This window comes from Propithecus coquereli, unplaced genomic scaffold (genome assembly GCF_000956105.1).
Source record: "Propithecus coquereli isolate 6110/MARCELLA unplaced genomic scaffold, Pcoq_1.0 Scaffold105, whole genome shotgun sequence".
NCBI lineage: Eukaryota > Metazoa > Chordata > Mammalia > Primates > Indriidae > Propithecus > Propithecus coquereli.
Genome location: NW_012134414.1, coordinates 1,213,336 through 1,235,857, shown reverse-complemented (window position 1 = coordinate 1,235,857; position 22,522 = coordinate 1,213,336). Strand labels below are relative to the sequence as shown.

Sequence of the window (22,522 nt, the reverse complement as noted above, 5' to 3'; positions counted from 1 at the left end):
GAGGGCCAGGTACCGTGTTAGAGAATTTTGTGTGCTCATGTCATCCTCACAATAACTCCACCAAGTATTTTTAATCTCACTTCATGGGGGTGGAAACTTGGGCTTCTTGAGGTAAAATGACTTACTCGGAGTCAGGCAGTTAGTGAGTGATGGAGGCAGGGTTTAAATTAGTTTGCATTCGTGCAAGTCTGTGACCTTTTTGCTATATCTTACAACGGAAATATCAGGACTCCATGGCCCCAAGGCATGCTGAAGTTCAATGCTGGGAGACAGAGCGTGGAGGGACTCTGGCCATTTCCATGGCAACACGAGGATGGGGCTCTCAGAGGAGATGAGAGCTACTGTGGTTTCCACACCTGGCCACGGATTATAATCACCAGGAATTTCAGGGATATAATTTTTTTTTATTTTGAAAAGATTTCTGGGTGACTTCTATGTAGACAGCTTATCGCTGCCGTATCATTCCATACATGACGGGGAGCAACTCAGAATTAGGTGTAGGGACAAAAACTAATAACCTATGACATAGCTTCCATAGGTAGCAACCTGAGACTTATCGGCCAGAAGAGTCTACAGAAATCTGGGTTTGTGATTTGTTTCAAATACGGACAATTTTTCTTAGATTTTGTTTCTAAACAAATAATCTTTTTTGTGGCACAAAGGCATCATTTTCGGCATTGCAAGGGTCTCATGGAATCAAAGAATACTAGAGGTGGAATGAACCTCAGAGATCGATCCCCTTACTGTGGAGCTGAGGACACCGAGACTCAGCAGTAAAGTGACTTGTCAAAGGTCACAAGAATCCAGACCTGGTGCCCTTTCCACCAAGCAATTCTGCCTCTCTCGAGACCTTTCTCAATGTTGTCAGTCATCCTGCTGATAAAAGTTGGTACATTCCCTGGGTTTAATTCAAAAGTTCAATTTTGCCTACCTGCAGCTGTCCCCAGTATTGAAAAAGCTATTCCCTGTCCACCGAGTTTTAATGATTCAGATTTCTTCAGCAAGAGTAAGACCCTAGGTTGGTTTCAAATGTCAGGACTTTTCTGTATTTCATTTTCATTTTGAAAGGTTAATCTAATACGAATGGGGAGGGGGAAGCAGAACACCCAGCTTCTCCCTGGCACTCATGTCGTTTCTTTAATGCCCCAACCCCTCCTTGCGATCTCTTCACTTGCCTCTCAGTCCTGTATTCAATTTAACAAACCACATTTTCTCACTTATCTCCCGAATTACTTTTATACCAACACACTTTGGAAAGAAAAATGAAGGAAACGTTTGCTCCACCTACACCACTCTCAGTCCACTCTTCTGCTATGAACAGACACTTCTCTAGGAGGAATGTGCTTTGTCCCTGCCAGAAAGAACCCCTGGTTTAATTTAAAGAGAAGCTGGTCATTGGCCACTTGTGGGGAAGGAGGAGAAATCAGATGAGTGCTTGTCCTTATCCTGGACCAGCTGCCACTCATCTTTTCCCTTCTCTCTTCCTTTCTTTCCCCATATTTTGGGCCAAAGAATTAGGCCATCTGTTTCCCAGTGCATCTTTGGCTGTATAGAGAGATGAGTAACATGATTTTTGCCTTTTTTTTGAGGGTGGTCATTTTTATAAGGCAAAAATTGTTACACCTTTAATATCTTTTTTCCTTTTTAAAATAGTGTCTCTTTCCTTCAAAGCATCAAGGAATTGTAGAAGAAAAAAAGGAACACATGTTGGAAGATTTGGGTTCTCATTAGACTAGACGGTGTTGTAACTCTGAATGGGCCACTGCTCTTTGGTAAGCAGGAGTCTCTGAAATCAACTAAGGTTGTTGAGGTTCTTCACATGCCAGGCCTCATGTGTCATGGAATCCTTTACTTGAAATGATACTGGAGAACCATAAGGAGGAAAACTCATGGAAGTCCAAATAAATACAAAACTGGAAAAAAAATTTAAGTCTCTGGGAAGTAGGCTCTGCTTAAAGCTTATCATCTGAAGGAGGAAGAAATTTACTTACAATGTCTGGTTTACTAAGACAGCATGACTCCTGTGTAGATTAGGACTATTTCCTTGGACTCATTTAATCCTAATAGCCCAATGACGTTGCTGTGATCCCCACTTCATCTGGTAGCTGAGATGCAAAGAAATTACGTCATTTTCCCAAAGTCACAGCACATGCTAGGACTCTGCCTAAGCCCAGGTTTGTCTGATTCCCAATCCCTTCTCTCCGACTTGCTGCCTGCTGCCCCTGCCTATGTCCCAGCCCCCTCCTTCTTCTCTCCCGTCATCTATTCCTCCTTCCTCTGAGTCGGGCATGTGCAGGCGGGTGAGTCCCGAGGCAGAGGAAAAGAAGGGCCCTGTGTGGCCATGAAAGATGGGTGGAGGGGAGGATATTGAGTCCACTGAGATGAGGGCATCCAGGGATACAATGCTTGGGATAGACTGGTGCTCTCAGTGGGGAAAGCAGGCAGGCCAGGGAAGGAAGCACTGGCTGGGAATACTGTAGGCAAAAGCCAAGGTGGGGTGAGCTTGGGCAGCAGCAGCTGCTGCTTTGAAACTGCTGCCTCTTCTCTAAAAAGGTTCAGACACCCAGAGCAACAAGGAAAATGAGTTATCTTTAACATTATCCTAACGCCTTGTATTTGAAATCTTTATAACACCTGGAACACTGACAGTTTAAGGCATTATGTCATGTGACAACATAGCAACTTTGTGGAATTGTTTACTTTGCTGATACTCTGTCTCTTATAATGATGTTTAATGATGTTTACCTTTTCACTTCTACTTCTAGGAAGCTCAGAGTCCAATGGGTAGCCTATTTTTTGCAAATGAGTAGAACTTTGTGGCATCATAGCCATAATAATTTCCTTTACTTTCTCTACGATCATTTTATTTCAAATATTTTATCTTACATTGTATACATCTTTGTGAATCTCAAAAATTTTTTTAAAATTCCCAGAATATTTCTATCTCTATCTATAGCTTCCCCTACACATTCATCTATAATTTCTTCTCTACTTCTATATATATTTCATTTCTACTGCCATTTATCCCTCATCTATACCTTTATCCACATGGATAACTATAAGGGAGACAGGGACAGTCCAACTCTGTAGTTTTCTAGTTGTGTGTTTTTAACCCAAATTTGAATATGAAAGCATAATTATAAAGCTTTTGACATAAAGATGGTTCACATCTGGTCTTGGAAACCTCCACGGTGTTTCCATGAGAAAGCCATTCACTGACAGACATACTAATGGGCCTGTGATATAGAACCCAAAACTTAAAAAAGTTCCAACCCATCAAGAAATCCCATTCATCATTTCATTTTTTGGAAAGGATATGAAAAATGAAATGTCAGAGCTATAATGTCAGGACCGTTTAAAATGTCAAGTGCTTGTTGTTGCATAGCCTGCCTGTCTGCTGTTCTGATCAAACCTCCAACTGGCATAATAATTACAGATGATACATTGCATTTTCATGCACAACTGGATACAGATTTATAACAAATCAGATGAAAACATTCTCACTGCCCAGTCTGAAGTTTTCTCCTTTTACTACCTAGCTTAAGACTTTTCCTTTACAGCAGAAGAGTATCATTAGTTCAAGACAGCATTCAAGGTAAGAAATGAGAAATAAGGGCAGAAAACAAGTTTCTCAAATAAACCAGAACTCAGTCATTTATAATATACAGATGCAACAAGAGCTAAGAGTCAGCAAACACATTTGCCAAATGCACGTTTAATCTAAGAATGCTAAACTGTGGAGACATTTTCCAGATAATGCAGTTATATTTCAAGATGCAGATTAAATATGCAAGAAAACAGACCTGCGAGCTTTATTTTGAACTGATAGGTGTGGAGACAATCCTTCAGTTTAATCATCCTGTTTTAATCTGCAGAGAGAGAACTCATGGACAAACAGAAAAGCAACAATGCATCTGTTTAGGATCTTTATGGAAGTCTCTATTGAATTAAAATAAATGCTTGTATTCATAAACCTATGATAGTTATAGTAAAGATCTGACATCGACAGCATGTACATGAGGAAGATTGTATTTCTTCTCCACTGAAATTTTGTGCTCACTGAAAGCATTCGGTGAGAATGCAGCAGCCTGTCCTCTCTCTCACTGGGAGAGGGGCCCCCACAGCTGCTTCATTTTCACCTTCCCTAGACCGGCCTTCTCAGGTGGTTTGGAGAAGTCCTCTTTGGTGTCTGGCTGCTTCCCATTACAGATTGCTTTCAGCACGTTGGAAAGGTCGAAGCTCTTGTAAACAATCTCTAGGAGATCCTGATCTTTTTCCAGGCCATTGATAAATTCTTCTAAAGTCAGTTCTCCTGGAAAATAATAAACGAGCAATTAACAAGAGGCTTCATAAGTACCACTCAGAGCACATGCAATATATTTACTGGTATTTTTGTTGATATTCTTCTGATATCCTTTCTCTTCAATTAGTCTTTAAGATCTTTGAAGATCTTCATATAAAAGAGCATTCAATGGTGCGGATGCCAATGAAAATAAAAGTAATATAATAAATATGATCTACTTTTATTATTGGTTGAGAACATCAGGTAACGCACCTGATGAAATAAGAGCACAAATACATTTACATCTCGACACATTATTGGTTTTTGGACCTTAAATCTTGAAGGTATGACCAGATCATAGGAGCAAGACAGATTATAGATAAAAAGATCCAGAGGAAAGGACTGTTCACAAGGCTGTTTTCAATATTCTTCTCTCTGAGGAAATAATTCCAGAGACTGTCCAAAGCTGCGAGGAAGCTTAAACAATTATTCATTCCACATATTATTATTGGTCACCAGTTCTCCTCTCTCTGACTTTTGATTCCTAATTTTATCACCTTGACTTAAACCTTAGGCCTGTGCTGGCCAGCCCAGTGCTATAGGTCTATAGCCTTATACCCAGGTGTACTGGCTGGCATGTTTTTTCACTATCTCCATCCCACAAGACAACTTTTCAACATTTTGAGAGGCTGGAATTCTCTGTTGACATAAATCATTCGTATTGGGATTATGGGTGTGTTTAGGTTGAAAGAGATTGTGCCCAACAGGATTTGTAGCCCGGTGGAAGATCAGCCACGGGGGGTCAAGTACAGCTGGTAACCAGAGAAAGTGCCCCGAGGCGGAAAGTCAGCAGGCACTGAATCAGGCGCTACACTGTACCCATACCTTTCTGTGGATAAAAATAAGTATCTAAAACACCGCAATAGTGATTCAAATGTAAATAAGTATGAATCATCACATTTTCATATACCTCCTTTTGATTTCATTGTAAAATACTAAAAATACATTTTTCTTTTGGAGGGAAATCTAATCTTTGTTTCTTATGTTCTATTTATGCCAAAGAAAGGACTGAGCAAAACCCCAGCTAACAGCGGTTAGGAACAGAATCCCCCGCGTGTCGCAGGGAAAGCTCAACCCTGGAACAAACCGACGGAAGCAGAGAGGACTGCACAGTAAGAGGAGTGGTGAGAGGGCGGTGGGGGTCGCGTGGACGCAGCGGTGACGGGCAGGAGGACATGAAATACTCCAACAACAACGCCCTTTGCAAAGGGAAATCGCAGCTGGCAAATTCCCAGCCCGGAAGACTTTTCAAATTTCTAGGGCTCAGCATGACCCAAAGCAAAGTGGGAATGGAGCTGGGGAAACTGGGGTCATTTTAACTCCTCAGGCGTAAAATCTCTCCGCTGTCACCGCTGGCGATGGAAGAAGTCGTATCGAAAGGGACCGGGACATAGTCTCAGCTGAAACGCAGCACAGGTTACCGATATGGAAAAGAGAAAAAGAAGGACGTCTTTGCTGCTGTTTTTTCACTTCTTCAAAACACCTGTGAACTCTGCATACTAACTTTTTTCCTGTTAGCTAACCACTTATCATTAAAAAAAAACCAAAACTGTTCCAAATGGTCAGCCTCTATCTAAGGTAACTTACAATGTTTACTATATCCAAACTACTTCTTTTGAAATTTTCCTCACTCTTTTTCCCTCTAGCACTCAACATTTGTTCATTTATTCATCAAACTATTGAGCCCTAACTACAATTACCACTGCCACGGCCGCACGGCTGCCACTGCTGCAGCTGTTAAGGCGGGAGCTCGGAAAGCACGCGGACAGACCGCCTTCCGCTGTCTGATGTTCTTTAACTTTGCTCCCTACTCCTCTTTACTTCGACTGTGAATTTATGCCCAAACAAATTAAAAGGTTGTTTGCTGGGTTTTTCTAGAAAGGATTGTCTGTAGGGTCTAGAAGCTTCCTACCAAAGAATCCACCAGCAAAGAGCCAAAGCCTGTAGGCCACGATTGACCCGGAGATCACAGGACTCAGAATGACATAAAGTGATGCGTTTCATTGGTAATAGAAGAGCTACCCCTGAATATTTTCTTTGCAGTCTGGTTATTCTGTTGATATTCCTGGATCATGCATTTCGTCCTATTAACATCTTAAATAATCTTTTATAATAAAACAAAATATCTGCCCCCTCGCTAAAAAAGGCCAGAATTCACTGTGCATGCCCACATTAGCATTTTTGCTCTAAAGAAGTCAGCCTGGTTTTAAAAGAAAACAGTCTGTGTAAAGGAATTTTTTTCAATTCCAATTCTTTTAAACTATAGTTTCATGAAAAATTATGCTGAGACTGGGAAATTAGCAAAGATGGGGTGGGGAGGATTCAGGAAATGAGAATGATCGGGTTTTCAAGGGAGGATGCTGGTGAAGATTTTAAACGATACTTACAAACAAGTATTGTGTTCATTAGCAAGGTGGCACTAGAGGCATTTAGCAGCATTTTACAGCAGAGTTTTAGCGTGCAGCCGTTTCTTCTCTATGAGGAAACTCAATTCCCTCTCATTTCCTGGTAGTTCTCAGTTTCCCAATTTAATTCAGTATGATTCTCGTGGCTTTCCACAATGTTCCAGTCTAAAGCACTGATCTTTCTTCTTAGTCCCTCAGTAAAATGTCTTCCTCTATTTCCGTTCCTGTTTTCTTTTACCTAAAATATCTGCTCAATAATCACCCTCTTTCATGTCCTCTTTGGCCTCTTTTCACTTTCACAGTTTATTGTTATGAGCCACTTAAGTCAGCCTTATCCCCGTGCTATTTGGCTGTGTGTCAAACCTGCCCTGGCACTTTCTGCGCTTGGTGTTGTGAACAACATCTATAAGTCTTCCTAAGTCGCGACTCCTGCTGGAACCTGGTAGGATGTGGATTGCTGTTCTTCTGCTAGCAAAGCCTGTACAAGTCCATGCTTAATCATTTATCCTGACTTGTACTGTTTTCATTCTTCAATAATATTGAATGTTTAGCTTCAATTTTCTGCCTTTGTGATTCTCTTGAAGCTCTCCTTCCTGATGCTCATCTTCATAACATAAAAATAAAACTAACTTGTTAAATTATAACAATAGAGGCTCATAGTAAAAAAAATTCAGACAATACATAAAAATGTAATGTAAAGAAAGCACTCCCCTTTAGCCTTTCTCTGGCCTCCAGTCACACTTTTCACAGGTAATTAACTCCTGCTAACCAATCCAGGTTTACATTTTGTGAAGTCTGCAATGCATATGCATACATAGTTTAACTTCCAAAATATTCTAGACATCTTTCTTCCTCAGATTGAATTGCACGTTGTGCTTATTTCTTCATTATTCTTTATTTTTTATGACATCTTCTTATTACGTGCTTACTCATTTCATAGTTATTTATACAGCACAGAGAATTTCAAAGTACATAAAACAGAAATAGTTCTTGCTTTCACGGAGCTTATAGCTCTTCATCTCTTTATAATTCTGTCATTACTCCCATACCTCTCTTTTGCTTAACCTTCTAACTTTGACTTGCTAACTATCATGAGGATTATGTATAGAATACTTTGTTGTGTATTTTTCTGTCACAACAGATGTGATGCTGTTTGTTTATTTTGCAAGCAATTTACAATCAAATTGGGATTTTCATATATGTTCCTAAAGATATTTTAGCTGTATTTTTGTGCTGTGATCAGCTTTATCTTTGGTTTCAATATTCATTAGATTATTAGATACCAATAATGTGCTTGCTTTTTATTTTGAGAGATCAAAAATATATATGCTGGCACATAGTCAATAGAATTCTAGTATACTTAATTGAACATCTCTATGTCTACCAACACTGATGTTTTGATAACAATGATAATAATTAAAAAATCATATTTGAGGTATACATATTTAGGCTTGTACAAATGTGAATGGATATTTTCCTATGTGGTGCCAACTCCCCCCTTATGAATGAAGCACTTTACATTATTATCCTCTGTCAAGCACTTGCCAAATCCTTTTGCACTTCTGCAAATATCAACCCATTATGTCTTCATTACTTTCTCTTCCTTGTCTTCTGTTGCACTGGGCTTTCTCTGTCCAACGATACATAATTTTAGCATATTTTTCTCAACACATGAGTGACCCAGCGGCCTCTTGATGAGATGATGTAACAGCCTTCAATAATTTCCATATAAAAACAAATCCTATCAGTTTTAGCTCTGTAAATGCATTTGCTAAGAAACAGTGGTTCAGTCTACAGCCATATCCCCCTGAACATGCTTAATCTCATCTGATCTCAGAAGCTAAGCAGGGTCAGGCCTGGTTAGTACATGGATGGGAGAAATAATGGTTCATTGTTATTCCAAAATGTGTGTGTGTGTTTATTTTTCCTACTTAAAATACAAGTTTTTATCAGAGTAAACGATTAGTGTATTTAGTTCTAAAAACTATTCCAGAAGCCATAATGGACCCCCTCTTTTCTGTTGTTGACACATTCTTCCAGGTCAAAGAGCCCATTTCTCTAACTTCAGGTAACCTCAGCTATTGCCTGAGCACAACTCCTCTCCTCTGAATTCATATCTTTTTATCAACCCAGTCCTTTCCCTTTCAAGGCCCCTTCAAATCTCTTTCCCCACTTTATTGATTCCTTATACTTTTTCCTTGTGGTATCTCCTTAAATAGTAAACAAAAAGTCCTGCATCATTTTTGTGCTTTCTGGAACACATTATCTGTATCCTCAAATTGACAGAAACGTCGTTGTTTCCTAAAGATGCCCAAATCCTCATACCTCTCCAAGGGAAGTCACTTTCCTATTCCCCCACACTTAGCACTAGAAGCATTGTCCATCGATATTATCAAATATTCTTGACCTGCCCTTCTGAAATTCACTGTATAGACTAAGTCTTAAACCTTCCTGATATTCCATCTACTTCCAAAATATTGTTCTTTTACGTCAACGTTTTTCAGCCCTGGGATGAAACAGTTTATCCTCTCTACTCCAATCCCTGCCATCCTGCAGTACCTCTGAGATTAAAAATAAAAATGAAACCGAACAAAACCTATAGCAGTCTCCTGTTTGATGACCACTGTTTTCAGTTGCATATTCCAAATGAGATCTTCACTGGCCTTATCAAACCCTCTGCTCTCCATTTCTCTGGTCCTTTTCTAGTTTCGCTTAGCCTCCTTATCTACTCTGGGTGGTCTGACTCTGTTTCTTGCAAACTTTCACAGGAACTGGCTTATTTTATTCTACTCTTTGATCTCTGTATGCTAGTAAGCGAGCGCACTGACTTGAGATTCAGATCTAGGCCTAGTCCTTAAGTAAAGACGAAGATTGATGCTGTTGCTGTATCTCCAAGCTGTTTTCCTGAGAAGTATACTCTTGCCCAGTTGTTTGGCTCTCTCACAAGGGTGGCTGCATTTGAACTTCCTCTCAGCCTCCTCGCCACCCCTCCCTTCCGCGCTGAGCTGCCACATTTGACCAGTACAAAGTGCCACACTCAGCGTGGGAACATGGGTCTCTACTGCCCTCTCGTGTCCACTGAAAGAAGCGACGCGTGGTGGGCGGGTTGAGTAAGTAGGAGTTACTTGTGGATTGAATTCAACCATGACTGGAATCCCAATGCCTTTTATCCATTCTTTTTTAACCTCTTACTGATATCTTATATTTTTCATAATGCCAAATTTCCTGTTTTTGAAGGACCATTGCTAGATATTCTGCATCAATTTCAAGTCAATATGCTCACCTACCATTTTGCTGAGATCAAAGCCATTTGGTATAAGCACTCACTTCTCTTGGAATGTCTGTGTCTTCTCTCCTGCCTCTGAAAAAGAAATGCACCTCCTCTGGGCTAAAGAGAACCCAGATTTCAAGGTAGAAGGAGCAGAAATGAGAGAAAGGGTAAAAATGTAGAAAAGATAGAAAAAGCAGAAATGGAGACAAGTATGGACGATTCTCCAGAAATGTGTAGTCAGGGGGAAGGAAAAAGTCCGACAGTAGGAGAAAACAGCATAATTGAAGGAAGATTTTCTACAGCAGGGAAAACTTCACTTTATTATAAGTTGATGGAAAAACTCCGGTTGAGAGGAAATGATTAATAGAGCATGGCCCAGAGCAAACAGCAGAAGGTTCCGCATCCCATATTCTCGCAATTTCTCTCGTTGTCTCTCCCTTTACTCTTTACATATTCTGATGTGTCATGCCCCACACAGTGGATACAAATACAGTCAATAAACATTTACTCAATTGAACTTACCAACTACAGAACATTGGATTGTCAAATTATGAAGCCCAAGTCACAAGAATGATTCTCTTGATAGGTTTCTGCTTTTGTCTAAATGACATCCCCCACCCCCCACCGTCTCCCGATTGTAAGAAAGTGAGCCAGAGGGGAGTAGCTCCCTTACCATCATTGTTTATGTCAATCTTACGGAACACCAAGTTGGTGAATTCCTCAGGACTCAGAGTTTGCTGGCCACCGAGGGCTTGTACACCCTGCAAAGAGACGTTACATGAGAGAGTTCAACTTTGCTGGAAGCAAATACATTTTGTAGTATTTTTACTCCAATGTGGCAGAATTCGGGGATGTGTTAATGTCAGTTTTTGCTCTCCAACCTGTTCTAGTTGTTAAAAATAAATAAAGAGAAAAGATTTTATGTCAGTTCTAGGTAATGAGGCTTGGAAACTAAATTAACTGAATAAAGTCTGAAGTTTGATTTTATACAGCATAGAGGGTCCAATTCAATACATTAGGTAACAAAAGATGCAAAGAGCCAGTTGGAGAACATATTGTAGTGGTCGTGGTCATAAGAGTTTTGGACCCAGAAAACAGACATTGTTCTTGGTTTCAGACTGATTCGTTTGGTCCATATGGATGAACGGAGAAGGATGACTCGGTAAGAAGCTAAGTCTTCCTCTCTGGCTGCTGCCACAGCCACCTCTGGTTCCTTGTGCCCTTTGGTACAATGAACAGCTGGGAAGACAGATATATACGCCTTAGAAGGAGGCAGAATTTCTCTCATATTCTACCAGCACCTTTTCATCATAAAAGTTGTCAGAAGACCTGGGGCAAGTGACATTTCCAGGTTTCCTAGAGGGAAGATTTAGCCAAACCACTCCCTGCAAAGGTGATTAAATGACCCAGATCTGAGACAGAAATTCATAATAAAATGAAAGAGGATTAGTCATCTGGGAATTTGAACATAACCATCTTTACTGAACATGAAGGGATCTTTAGAAAAATTGCTGGCTACGTATTTCAATTAGAGGGCACACACCTTCAATGTGACTCTCTTGCTTGCTGTTTCACAAGCAAGACTAACCTTGAATCCAGGATTAATCATAATAAACGGAGGTAAAGCCTTTGCTTTAGCAAGCCCAGGTCTCGCAGATCTCACAGTGAAATATAAGACAATGCTTGGAGTTACCGTTACATACACGCAACGTCACATTAGAGGAAAATTTTCAGGGTTTCTCAGTGTTTGGGCAGAGGCTCCAAAAACCTAGACAATTGGCCAGGTAAGTATCCCCACATTCTGAAGTGACACAAGACCACATATACAAATCACAGTAAAAACTTGTGAAATCTTGATTTGTTCATCACCCATCTTCCGGCAATCTAAGAGTGAAATACTGATTGGAAGGTGGGTGAGGCCTGAGGAGAGAATCATCAGCTTGCTCTGTTTTCCTTCTTTTTCCTGTAGGACAAGTAGGGTGGGGGATGGGCAAGAAGGCATGTTTAGGGTTTTTTTTCCCCCCTTCTTTTTTTCCTCATTTAGCATATCTACTCCTTCTCCCCCATTTTGCTCATCACAGTGTCTGAGCACTGCCTGCGTGGGAGCAGGAGCAGGTGGAGAGAGAGGGGGGCAGAGAGTTCTTGGTTGCCAGGTACTGCCATGTTGGCCAGTCGCAGGGCTCTCTGGACTGGCAGGTGTTTACAGTCTGCTCTTGCTCTGAAATCCCCTCCTCTCCATCACTGAGACTTTCTCTCTCCTGCAATTCCCTAGACATGAATCATGCATCTCGATTCCAGCTGGTCCCTATCTAGGTCAGAGTTTCTCAAAATCTACACACTAGACATTTTTGGACTAGACAATTCTTTCTTGTTCAGGGATGTTCTGTGCATTGCTGAATTTTCAGCAGCATCCCTACTCTCTCACTAACAGATGGCAATAGCAACCCCCCACCCCCATCCTCCACTCCCCAATTAACCAAAGTGTCTCCAGACATTGCTAAATGTCCCCTGAATAGGGATTCTCCTGGTCGAGAACCACGGCTCTGTCTGCCTCCAGCTTTCTTCTCCTGAGTTTCCCTCACCCCCCAGACCTTGCTGGACAAGATCTAAGACAACTCCATGCCAGCTTTCTTTCACAGTGGTCCACACAAGATTCACAGAAAACACCCCGGCATCCTTTGTCCCAGCAAATTCTAGGACTGCAGGTACTTCATCAACTGCACCTTTGCGGCCGTGTCTGCTGCTTTAGACTTCTCACCGTGACTCAAACACCCAAACAGTGTGTTCCCCAAACTGCAGTGTGCCTCTACTCTCAATGGTTTCCTTAAATCTCCATGTTACTGACTTCAGGGATCCTACCCAAGAAATTCTCCTTAAAATCCTTCTCGAAAATCCTTCTCATGATTATTTTATATCCTCGAAGTGAGATTAAGATGTAACTATCTCCTTTGTAAATTCTCCCTGTACTCTAGTATCTTCTTCCAATCTCTTAATGCCTGGGCTGAATTCCATTTTAACATTCTCACTGCATGCAGAGAGGGCTTAGATTATATATATATATTATTCTTTAACTTGATGCCTTTTTTTTACTTGCCATTGTATAGAAAGTATGTTCATAGGCCACTAACTTTTTAATAAGTACATATTCCGCTGGCTTAACTTTTAGTTTTTTTATTTTTACTATCTTAAGAGCTTTTGTGATATAAACCCTAGAACTTTTACCCTTAATGATTGTTTTTTCTGACCCAAAATAAGTAATGCTGACTTTAAAGTGAAGATCAACTTTTAGCCTCTTGATGCAGATTATCACATTTCCAGGAATGTTATATCCACTTACGTTCTCTCCACAGTACGTAAGGGTACCCTTCTTATCATGCTCTTGCCAGAATTAGCTATTACTGTTTTTAGAACTTATTAATTTAAAGTCAAATTATATCCAATTATTAAATTAATTTATTAAATTAATTTCTGCTCTTTGCTTTTATTATTTCAGTTTCCCTGTGTTATTTTTGTTCCCTTTCAAAACACATTGAGGACAAGCTCCATTTACTATTTAATATTTCTCTTTCCTTGACTCACTAAGTTGTACTTTTTTTTTGAGGCACAGTCTTGCTCTATCGGCCGGGCTAGAGTGTAGTGGCGTCATCATAGCTCACTGCAACCTCAAACTCCTGGGCTCAAGTGATCCTCCTGCCTCAGCCTCCTGAGTAGCTGGGACTACTGGAATGTGCCACCATGCCTGGCTTATTTTTCTATTTTTTGTAGAAATTGGGTCTTGCTCTTGCTCAGGGTGGTCTTAAACTCCTGACTTCAAGCTATTCCCCTGCTTCAGCCTCCTAAAGTGCTAGGATTACAGGCGTGAGCCGCAGCACAAAGCCTAAGTTGTACATTGTAACTAATGAAAATCTATTCACATTTTCCCATAATATTTAAATAAAATCACTTTTATCCTTTTGTTATTCCTAACTCCCTTGAGAATCTGATGACTCTCCCCTTCACCCAGAAAAAATGCATAACATACAGACAAAATTTTGCCATCAGTTTCAAGGGCTCCAAGGATTCCTGAAGGCCATACATCCACAGATCCACAGATAGGCATCCCTGCTCTGAGCAATGCTTTGGTGGCATCCCCCAAGATTTGTATATCATATTTACATTTTAATCATTTTAGAATAAGCTAGGGTATATTTATTTATGAGGATATTTTAAAATTTACATGGAGTTGTCCACTCTCTATAGAATACTTTAGATTCCAAATTTTGTGTTGCAATATGTAATATATTTACAGAATTTTTAAGTTTTAATGCTTACAAAGTTCGATTGCAAAGCGCATCTTAGTACATTTTTTTGGTGAATGATCTATGTGAGATTAAAGTGGTAGCGACATTGGTCTTATCATAGCCTTGAATTCTCACCACATTGGTTAACTCTACATTTGCTTATTTAGCTCCACATTTTTATCTGCTTTGTCTATTTGTTGAGATGTTTAATTACAGTTATTGTTCTACCCAATTATTTTTTCTGGCATTTTTGCTAATATTTCTACTATGTATTTTGATTGTAACGCAGCTCCTCCATCTATAAAAGAAAGAATTTATAACAGATCATTTCCAAGACAGCTGATTCCAATGCTCTTTGATTATGTGTTAAAAATTCAGTGTATTGTAGTCATAATGTTAATTACGCCTCTCATCTTCATTTAGGTCCAGTGTCCCTTTTAGGCATTTTTTATTCTCTGATCCTTTTCATCTCATACCATGAAAATAACTATCCCCTACTCCCTACTCCGTTGGGGGAGGTTGTGGTAGTAGCGGAGTTGTTTGTAAAGGCACTCATTGAACTTTAGTGATGGAAAGAATAGATCCCTGAACCAACTATTAGAAATACTTTGGTGTAGCTCCCAGAAAGATTAGTCTTCACGTACCTTCATCCTTCATTCTTAGTCCATGTCTCTTGTCATATATATATATGTGCACATATATATGTATATGCATATACCATCTCATGTTTTAGCTGCTCCCTGCAAGTCTTTCTGCACTGAGGCAGAGAAAAAGATAAATTGTTTTAGAACATCACATTTATTTCATTTTTCATCTCAATGCTCTGCTAAATTTGTGAATGTCTGAGTGGACTGCACCAAGAGAAAAATGTCGGTTTTCAGTTCCACATTCAGTAACCAATATGATAAGTGAAATTTACCCTGCTTCAGCAATTCAAAACGTACACCCCAAGAATAGCCAACAGAAAGCTATCACCCCCTCCATAAGGAGGAAATTAGACTAACCATATAATGGCCTCCAAAGACACTTTACTACTCACTTACTATGAAAATGTCCAGAAGTTCATTTTTATCGATAGAACCACTTCCATCAGCATCATACAGCTTAAAATACCATTTTAATTTTTGCTGCATTTTTTCTCTCACGATTAGATTTATAGCAGCGATAAACTCAAAAAAGTCAATAAATCCATCCTGTGGAAAGCAAAATGGAAAGGAAAATAAATATTAAAGAAGAACAATTGTTTTTTATTTGAGAAGTCATTATTCATGAGCAGGACCTTTTGTACAATTTAATATAATCCATAAAATTTCACCATAGATCTTTTTCCTAGTGCTTCATTAAAAAAAATACACAGGTAATGTTTATAGAAACAAGTGACTTTAATTTTATAACTAAGTGCTTTTTAAAATAGACATCATTTTTAAAGCAGTTTTGGACTCACAGAAAAATTGAAAAATACAGAGATTTCCTATATATGCCTTGCCCCTAAACATCCATAGCAATCCGCCATTATCAACATCCCCCACCAGAGCGGTACATTTGTTACAATTTATGAATCTACATTTATATATCATTGTCATCCAAAATCCATAGTTTACATCAGTGTTCACTCGTGGTATTGTACATGCTATGGGTTTGGACAAATGCATAATACCATGTATTCACCATTATAGTATCACACAGAATAGCTTTACTAAAAATCTTTTGTGCTCTGCTTATGCAATATTCACTAACTCCTGACAGGCACTGATCTTTTTACTTTCTCCATAGTTTTGCCTTTTCCAGAATGTCATATGGTTGGAATCACAGCACAGGTAGCCTTTTCAGATTATTTTCTTTCACTTAGTAATATGCATTTAAATTTCTCCCATGTCTTTTCATAGCTTGATAGCTAATTTCTTCACAGCACTGAATAATATTTCATTATCTGGATGTACCTCAGTTTATTTATCCATTCACCTACTGAAGGATATCTTGGTTGCTTCCAGATTTTGGCAATTACCAATAAAGTTGCTATAAATATCCATGTGCAGATTTTTTGTGTGGACATAAGTTCTCAACTCCTTTGAGTAAATATCAAGGTATTTTGGATAGTATGGTAAGAGTATATTTAGTTTTTTAGGAAACTGCCAAACTGTCTTCCAAAGTGGCTGTACCATTTTGCATTCCCACCAGCAATGAATGAGAGTTCTGTTGTTTCGTATCTTCATCAGCATTTGATGTTTTAGTGTTTTGAATTTTGGCCATTCTAATAGATGTATAGTGTTAACCCCCTGTTTTAATTTGCAATTCCCTGATGACATATGATGTTGAACATCATTCATACACTTATTTGCCATCTATATATCTTCTTTGGTGAGATCTTTGGACTGTTTCTTAATCAGGTTGTTTGTTTTCTTATTGTTGAGTTTTGAGAGTTCTTTGTATATTTTGGATAACAGTCCTATATCAGCTAAGACTTTTGCAAATATTTTCTCCCAGTCTGTGGCTTGTGTTTTCATTCTCTTGAAAATGTCTTCTACAGGGCAGAGATTTTTATTTTAATGAACTCCAGCTTATTAATTTTTTTCTTTCATAGATCATGCCTTTGGTGTTGTATCTAGAAAGTCATCACCAAACCCACAGTCATCTAGATTTTCTCTGATGTTATGTTTTAGGAATTTTATAGTTTTGTATTTTATATTTAGGTCTGTGATCCATTTTGAGTTAATTTTTGTGAAGGGTGTAAGGTCTTTGTCCAGATGCATTTTTTTTTTTTGCATGTAGATGTCCAGTTGTTCCAGCACCATTTGTTGAAAAGGCCATCTTTTCTCCATTGTATTGCCTTTGTTCCTTTGTCAAAGATTAGCTGACTAGATTTATGTTTGCCTATTTCTGGGCTCTATATTCTTTTCTATTGATTTATTTGTCTATTCTTTCAGCAATACCACACTATCTTGATTGCTATAGCTTTAGAGTAAGTCGTGTAGTAAGGTAGTTTCAGTCCTCCAGCTTCTTCTTCAATATTGTATTAGATGTTCTGGATCTTTTGCCTCTCCATATAAACTTCAGAATCAGTTTGTCAATATCTACAAATACTGGGATTTTGATTGGGATTTCATTGAATCTACAGATCAAGTTGGAAAGAACTGACATCTTTACAATATCAAGTCTTCCTATACATAAACATCTCTATGTTTATTTAGTTCTTTGGTTTCTTTCATCAGAGTTTTATAGTTTTCCTCATATAGATCATGTACATATTTTGTTAGATTTATACCTAAAAATTTTATTTTTGGAATCTAATGTAAATGGTAATGAGTTAAATTCAAATTCAACTTGTTCATTGCTGGTATTTAGGAAGGTGACTGACTCTTATATAAAAACTTTGTATCCTGCAACCTTGCTATAATCTCTTATTAGTTTCAGGAGATTTTTGTTTTGTTTTGCTTTTTGTCAGTTCTTTTGGATTTTCTATTTAGATAATCATGTTATTTACAAAGTCAGTTTTATTTCCTCCTTCCCCATCAGTATACCTTTTATTTCCTTTTCTTGTCTTATTGCATTAGCTAGGACTTCCAACATGATGTTGAAAAGCACTGGTGAGAGGGGATATCCTTATCTTGTTTCTGATCTTAGTGGGAAAGCTTCTAGTTTCTCACCATTAAGTATGATGCTTGCTGTTGGGTTTTTGTAGATATTCTTTTTCAAGTTGAGATTAAGTGCCTTTTTAGAGAAAATGTCTCCTTCTTATGCCAAAGAAACACTCTAACTAAAATGCCATGGCAGAAGCCTCAGTCCTGACCACTGAACTCCTACAGTGGTTTTCTTCTCCTGAATATCTTCGGATTTTGTCCTCTTCTGAGGGAGAAGACCATGTGCCAATTTTAATAGAAAACATCAAATAGACAAACTGTGTATTCCTTTTTGTAGAAACTATTAATAGTTGATAGTTTTAGACTGTTAAATTCCAGTTTAGTGTAATTCCTTTAAATGCATAATTTTAAGTATGAATCAAAATTAATGGGGCTCTTTTTCTATAAAAAATTTTGTCCTATTAGTCAATCTTCGAAAAAATTATTTAAGGATTACAAGTTTAGAAAGTTTTTCCTATCTTGTTTTAAATTAGTAAAACATTTTCAGTTGAAACAGAACCAGTCTGTGTCACCCTTAAGAATCATACACTTCAAACCTTGCTGCAAACCCAAATGCTCAACTGCCTTAAGAAAGGAGGCCAGCTCTAGGGAGGCATGTGACTCACTCTTTGCTATTTTCTCATGTGAATTCTAATGCTGATGGTAGCATATCCAGCCCAAGAAAACATGCCATTGGCTGCATTCTCTTTGGAATACTTGTTATATTAAGGCCTATTTACAAAACCAAGATGTGACATACAGTATCCCCCTTTATAAAGAGCTTTAGACTTATCAGTCTGTAAAGTGATATGTGTTTCCTTTGAGTCTCAAGCTTTCGTGAATAGTTTCACCAAGTCCATAAGTAAAGCAACTGAGAAATCACCACTAGTTCTGGAGTGGGAAGCAAGGCCAGTCTGGCTGGTTAATCACTTTTTTTTAAACAAGTTTTTTTTTTTTTAAATAAGATAACAATATCTCAGATGTTGGAAGCCAATGTGCTAGTCACTATAGCATTGTCTTCTAAATTTATTACATGCTTTTATTTTCCACACTGTGGATGTTTTGCTTTTATAGTCAGAAAATAATAAGAAAACATTTAAAAATTGTTTTACTATCTTTGGTATTAGAGTTTTATGTTTCATAACTTAGGCATCTTTACCCCGTCAATAACTTTAATATTTCTTATAAGAGATAAGACTTCTTCTTACAGATGAGAGTCTCGTTGAATGGGTATTCTAAAGGAAATTTATTCAAATATACAAAAGCTGTTTTTAGCCTTTCTTCACCTGCCTTTCCTACTACCTGCTACCACTTCACCTTATTAATCCCTGGCACAGCTATGGCTGAGACAAGAGAAATATGTAATAACATAACAGAGTTGAAATTTATTTAAGATGACATCAAGATAGGATATCTCCAGATTCGGCAGGACATGACCATTATTTTTCAGAAACTGGACTGGAGGTGTAGAGGATATAAGCTGGATGGACAGCATCCAGCCAGAGGTACATCTGTTCCCAGGCCTTCCTCCTGGGGCTTTAGGGTTTGGCCAATCAATACAACGGTTCCTTGGGCAGTTATTGTGCAAGTTTACCAAAAGGACACAGAAGCACCCTCCCTACAAAGCAGGCTTGTTATTAAGGTGATCCTCCAGAGTTTCCATAAAAACCTTTTATTTGATGATGGTTTGTTTCATTTTACAAGTTCCACTTCACTGACCACATTTTTCGATGTCACCTGTATGATGAACGGCAACAGGCTAAATCGAGCGATGTTACCTTTAGAACATTTAGTATTTTATTTTTAGGCACAGCGCCTGGGTGGTCCTAACACCTTCCAACCTAGGCTCTAAAAGCTCTGGGCAAGACCTCCCAGGAGATGAACATAAATATTTTCACTGTATGGTTTTTAAATGGACAACCTGGTTAATCATACCTTTCTACTTAGACAAGAGCAGCCTCTTTCAAAATCTTCTGTAAGTAACACATTTCCTGTTTTCATTTCAGCATGCTGTTACACAGTCAGGCAAGTTAACCCTTACGATTCACAGCCAACTCTTCTTTCCTATCTTTCTGTTGAGCTTTGGTAGAAATTTACATTTGTGAGATGACTCTGGTACCAATGTAATTTAATAGCTTGTGTTAGTGTTGGAGAGGGTTTTAAGTAGATGCTTATTCTATAAATAAGAAGAAAACAATCAATGATTGTCTTAAGTTAACGTATAGATTTCAAAGGCAGGAGAGGAGGATAATTTTCACTGAGAAGATAAGGAGATGTCCTTGCAAATGTGACAAGGAAGAATGCAATAGAGAATGTCCAGAGGCTTTTCTACGGGATGGCTCTGCTCTCTAGGGAACACTCTTAAGTTCACATTTCTATATTGAACCTCAGGAGTCCCACAGCACACAGAACTGCCTGGAGAAGTCTGATTCTTATTGGCCTGAGTCAGAGTGGGGTTCATAAACTCCCTGTGTCAGAATCATATGGCGGGCAATGAAACATGCTGAGTCCTAGACCCCCAACCCCCAAAACAGCATCACAGCTGCTTGAGATATGGTCTAAAAGTCTGCATTTTAAAATGCTCCTGAGGTGAGTCTATGTATCCTAAGATTTGGGAACCGTGGACCGAATTTGTTTTTCTTATGCACACATTTCTCTGTAGGCAATTTTCTCATCTCCCCATCACTCCAAGTGGCTATTGCAATTGTGACTTATTCCAATGTGAATTTAAGTAATCTTATTAAAACTAATTAGAAAAATGATGACCCACATGGCTCAGTCTTGGAATGACATATTCATAAGTATAAAGTCCAGCAATCAAAAGTTAATTTCAAAATAATGGAGGGTCTTTACTTGCATTTCTGGAACAAGTATGTGTTGAAAGAAATGTTACGGATTTCTTCACAACACCCCTTTCCTCTCTCATCTGTTTTTCCACGTATACCCTGCAGCTCAGTTTTCAGTATCTCTATTCCCTAGTCCTTCACTGCTAGCCCTAGCATGAGAACATTTCATTCTTTTAGCCCACCAATTTTTATTATAATTCTGCATCACAAGATCCTAAAGAATTAATTTGCCAATGGCAGAATCCCCCTTTGAAGTTGAGGAAGGGGAAGAAATTAAGAGCATGCAAAGCCAGAACCCATTCTAGTGAGCCTCGGGAAAGGAGAGTTTGGGAGCATGCATATAAAGATAATTTTAATCCCAACATGTTTATAGATTTATGTATCATGTTCTGGCGTGGATTCCAGGGAAGAGTTTAATGGGAGGTCAGGATATGGAAGCATGACAGGTTAGCAGGCCCGTAAGAGAGTTTGGCTCCATTAATATATTATGAATCATTTTGTAGAGGGGGAGAGGAAAGAGGAAAAAATATATAGACTTCAAATTTAAGTTTTTTTCCTGGTCTCTAAAACATAAGGAAAAAATATAAGACCACTTTTAACATCTATAAATTTTACAAAGATGGAAAAATATGTGGTTAATTTTTCCTTTCTACCATTCAATAGAGAAGACTTTTGAAGTGCAACAAAAAATAAGGAAAACAAGATCCTGTAGTGCTTCCGTCCTGTAGAAAGCCCAAGGGCGGAACACACAGTCTCCAGGCAATGCTCATGACCTGCTATAAATTGCAGTTGTTTTCAGGACATGATCAATTTGAAGTGCAGGTAGAAAGTTAAATTATATAGCTTATATGCATATGAAAACAATTATTTATTGCTAAGTATAACAGCTACCATTGTTTCTTTAGAAAAAGGAAAGAAAGAAAAAAGCCTATGTTCAAGTACTACGCTAGTCACTTTCCATGCATTATCTCTAAAACAACCTTGCATGTAGTCTTATTATTCTTATTTTACAGAGGATAAAACTGACATTCAGAAAGATTAAATAAACTAATTAAAGTGACAAAATGAGGATGAGGGTGAATCCAGGATTTAAAGCCAGCCAGCCTTGCTCTAAGCTTTATACCACCCAACATTGCCTTCAGAACTCATTACGATTGAATTCTCTTTCTAGAAGAGGTGCCCAGACTTGAATGGTTTGGACATACTCAATTTACTCCATTTACTTGATTATTTACTCGATTAACTCGAATTACTGTGTTATTCTGGATTGTATGTGAGCGATTTGGTAGTAGATAGACTCGTATAAAGTAAGGGAACTCGGAGGTGCTTGGAGATGAAAATGCTGCACCTTGGAGCCTGTGCTCTCTCTGTACTTGCTCAAGGAAAATCTGGGCTGGGTGCAATAAGCCACTTAGCCTCCGGGAAACTTTGAGCCCAGAGGGCTTTGGGGGCCACCACTCTGAAGCCCTCCCACATCTGCCCCCACTGCCATCTGGCTCAGCAGGAGAAGATGTGTTCATTCTCTTGTCCTCTCATGCTCCCTGCTGTCTTTTGTGAACATTTCTTCTGTACACTTTGGAATTTACTTAGTCTGTGCCTGCCCTGCCCCCACCAGCCCATGGGTTTAGCCTCCAGCGCTCCACAGAAGACAGTTTCCCTGAGCCCACAGTTTCCCCAGGAAATGTTCCCAGGTGCCCTTCCAAGATCTGATGTGTCCATCCTTGTCCTGCCTCAGCGGATCCTGTTCTTAGTCTCCACCCA

General features: G+C 38.8%; 1 protein-coding gene across 1 annotated transcript in view; it reads right to left on the bottom strand.

Annotated features, from left to right (window-relative positions):
- Positions 1-4,100: 4,100 nt before the first annotated feature.
- The window catches only part of GUCA1C (guanylate cyclase activator 1C), a 36,065-nt gene continuing 17,643 nt past the window's right edge, over positions 4,101-22,522 (bottom strand). Inside the window, exons 2-4 of the mRNA XM_012645911.1 lie at positions 15,342-15,491; positions 10,692-10,779; positions 4,101-4,312 (exon numbers count right to left, since the gene is read on the bottom strand). Of these exons, the coding sequence (XP_012501365.1) occupies positions 4,101-4,312; positions 10,692-10,779; positions 15,342-15,491 (450 nt within the window). The remainder of the gene's footprint in view (positions 4,313-10,691; positions 10,780-15,341; positions 15,492-22,522) is intronic.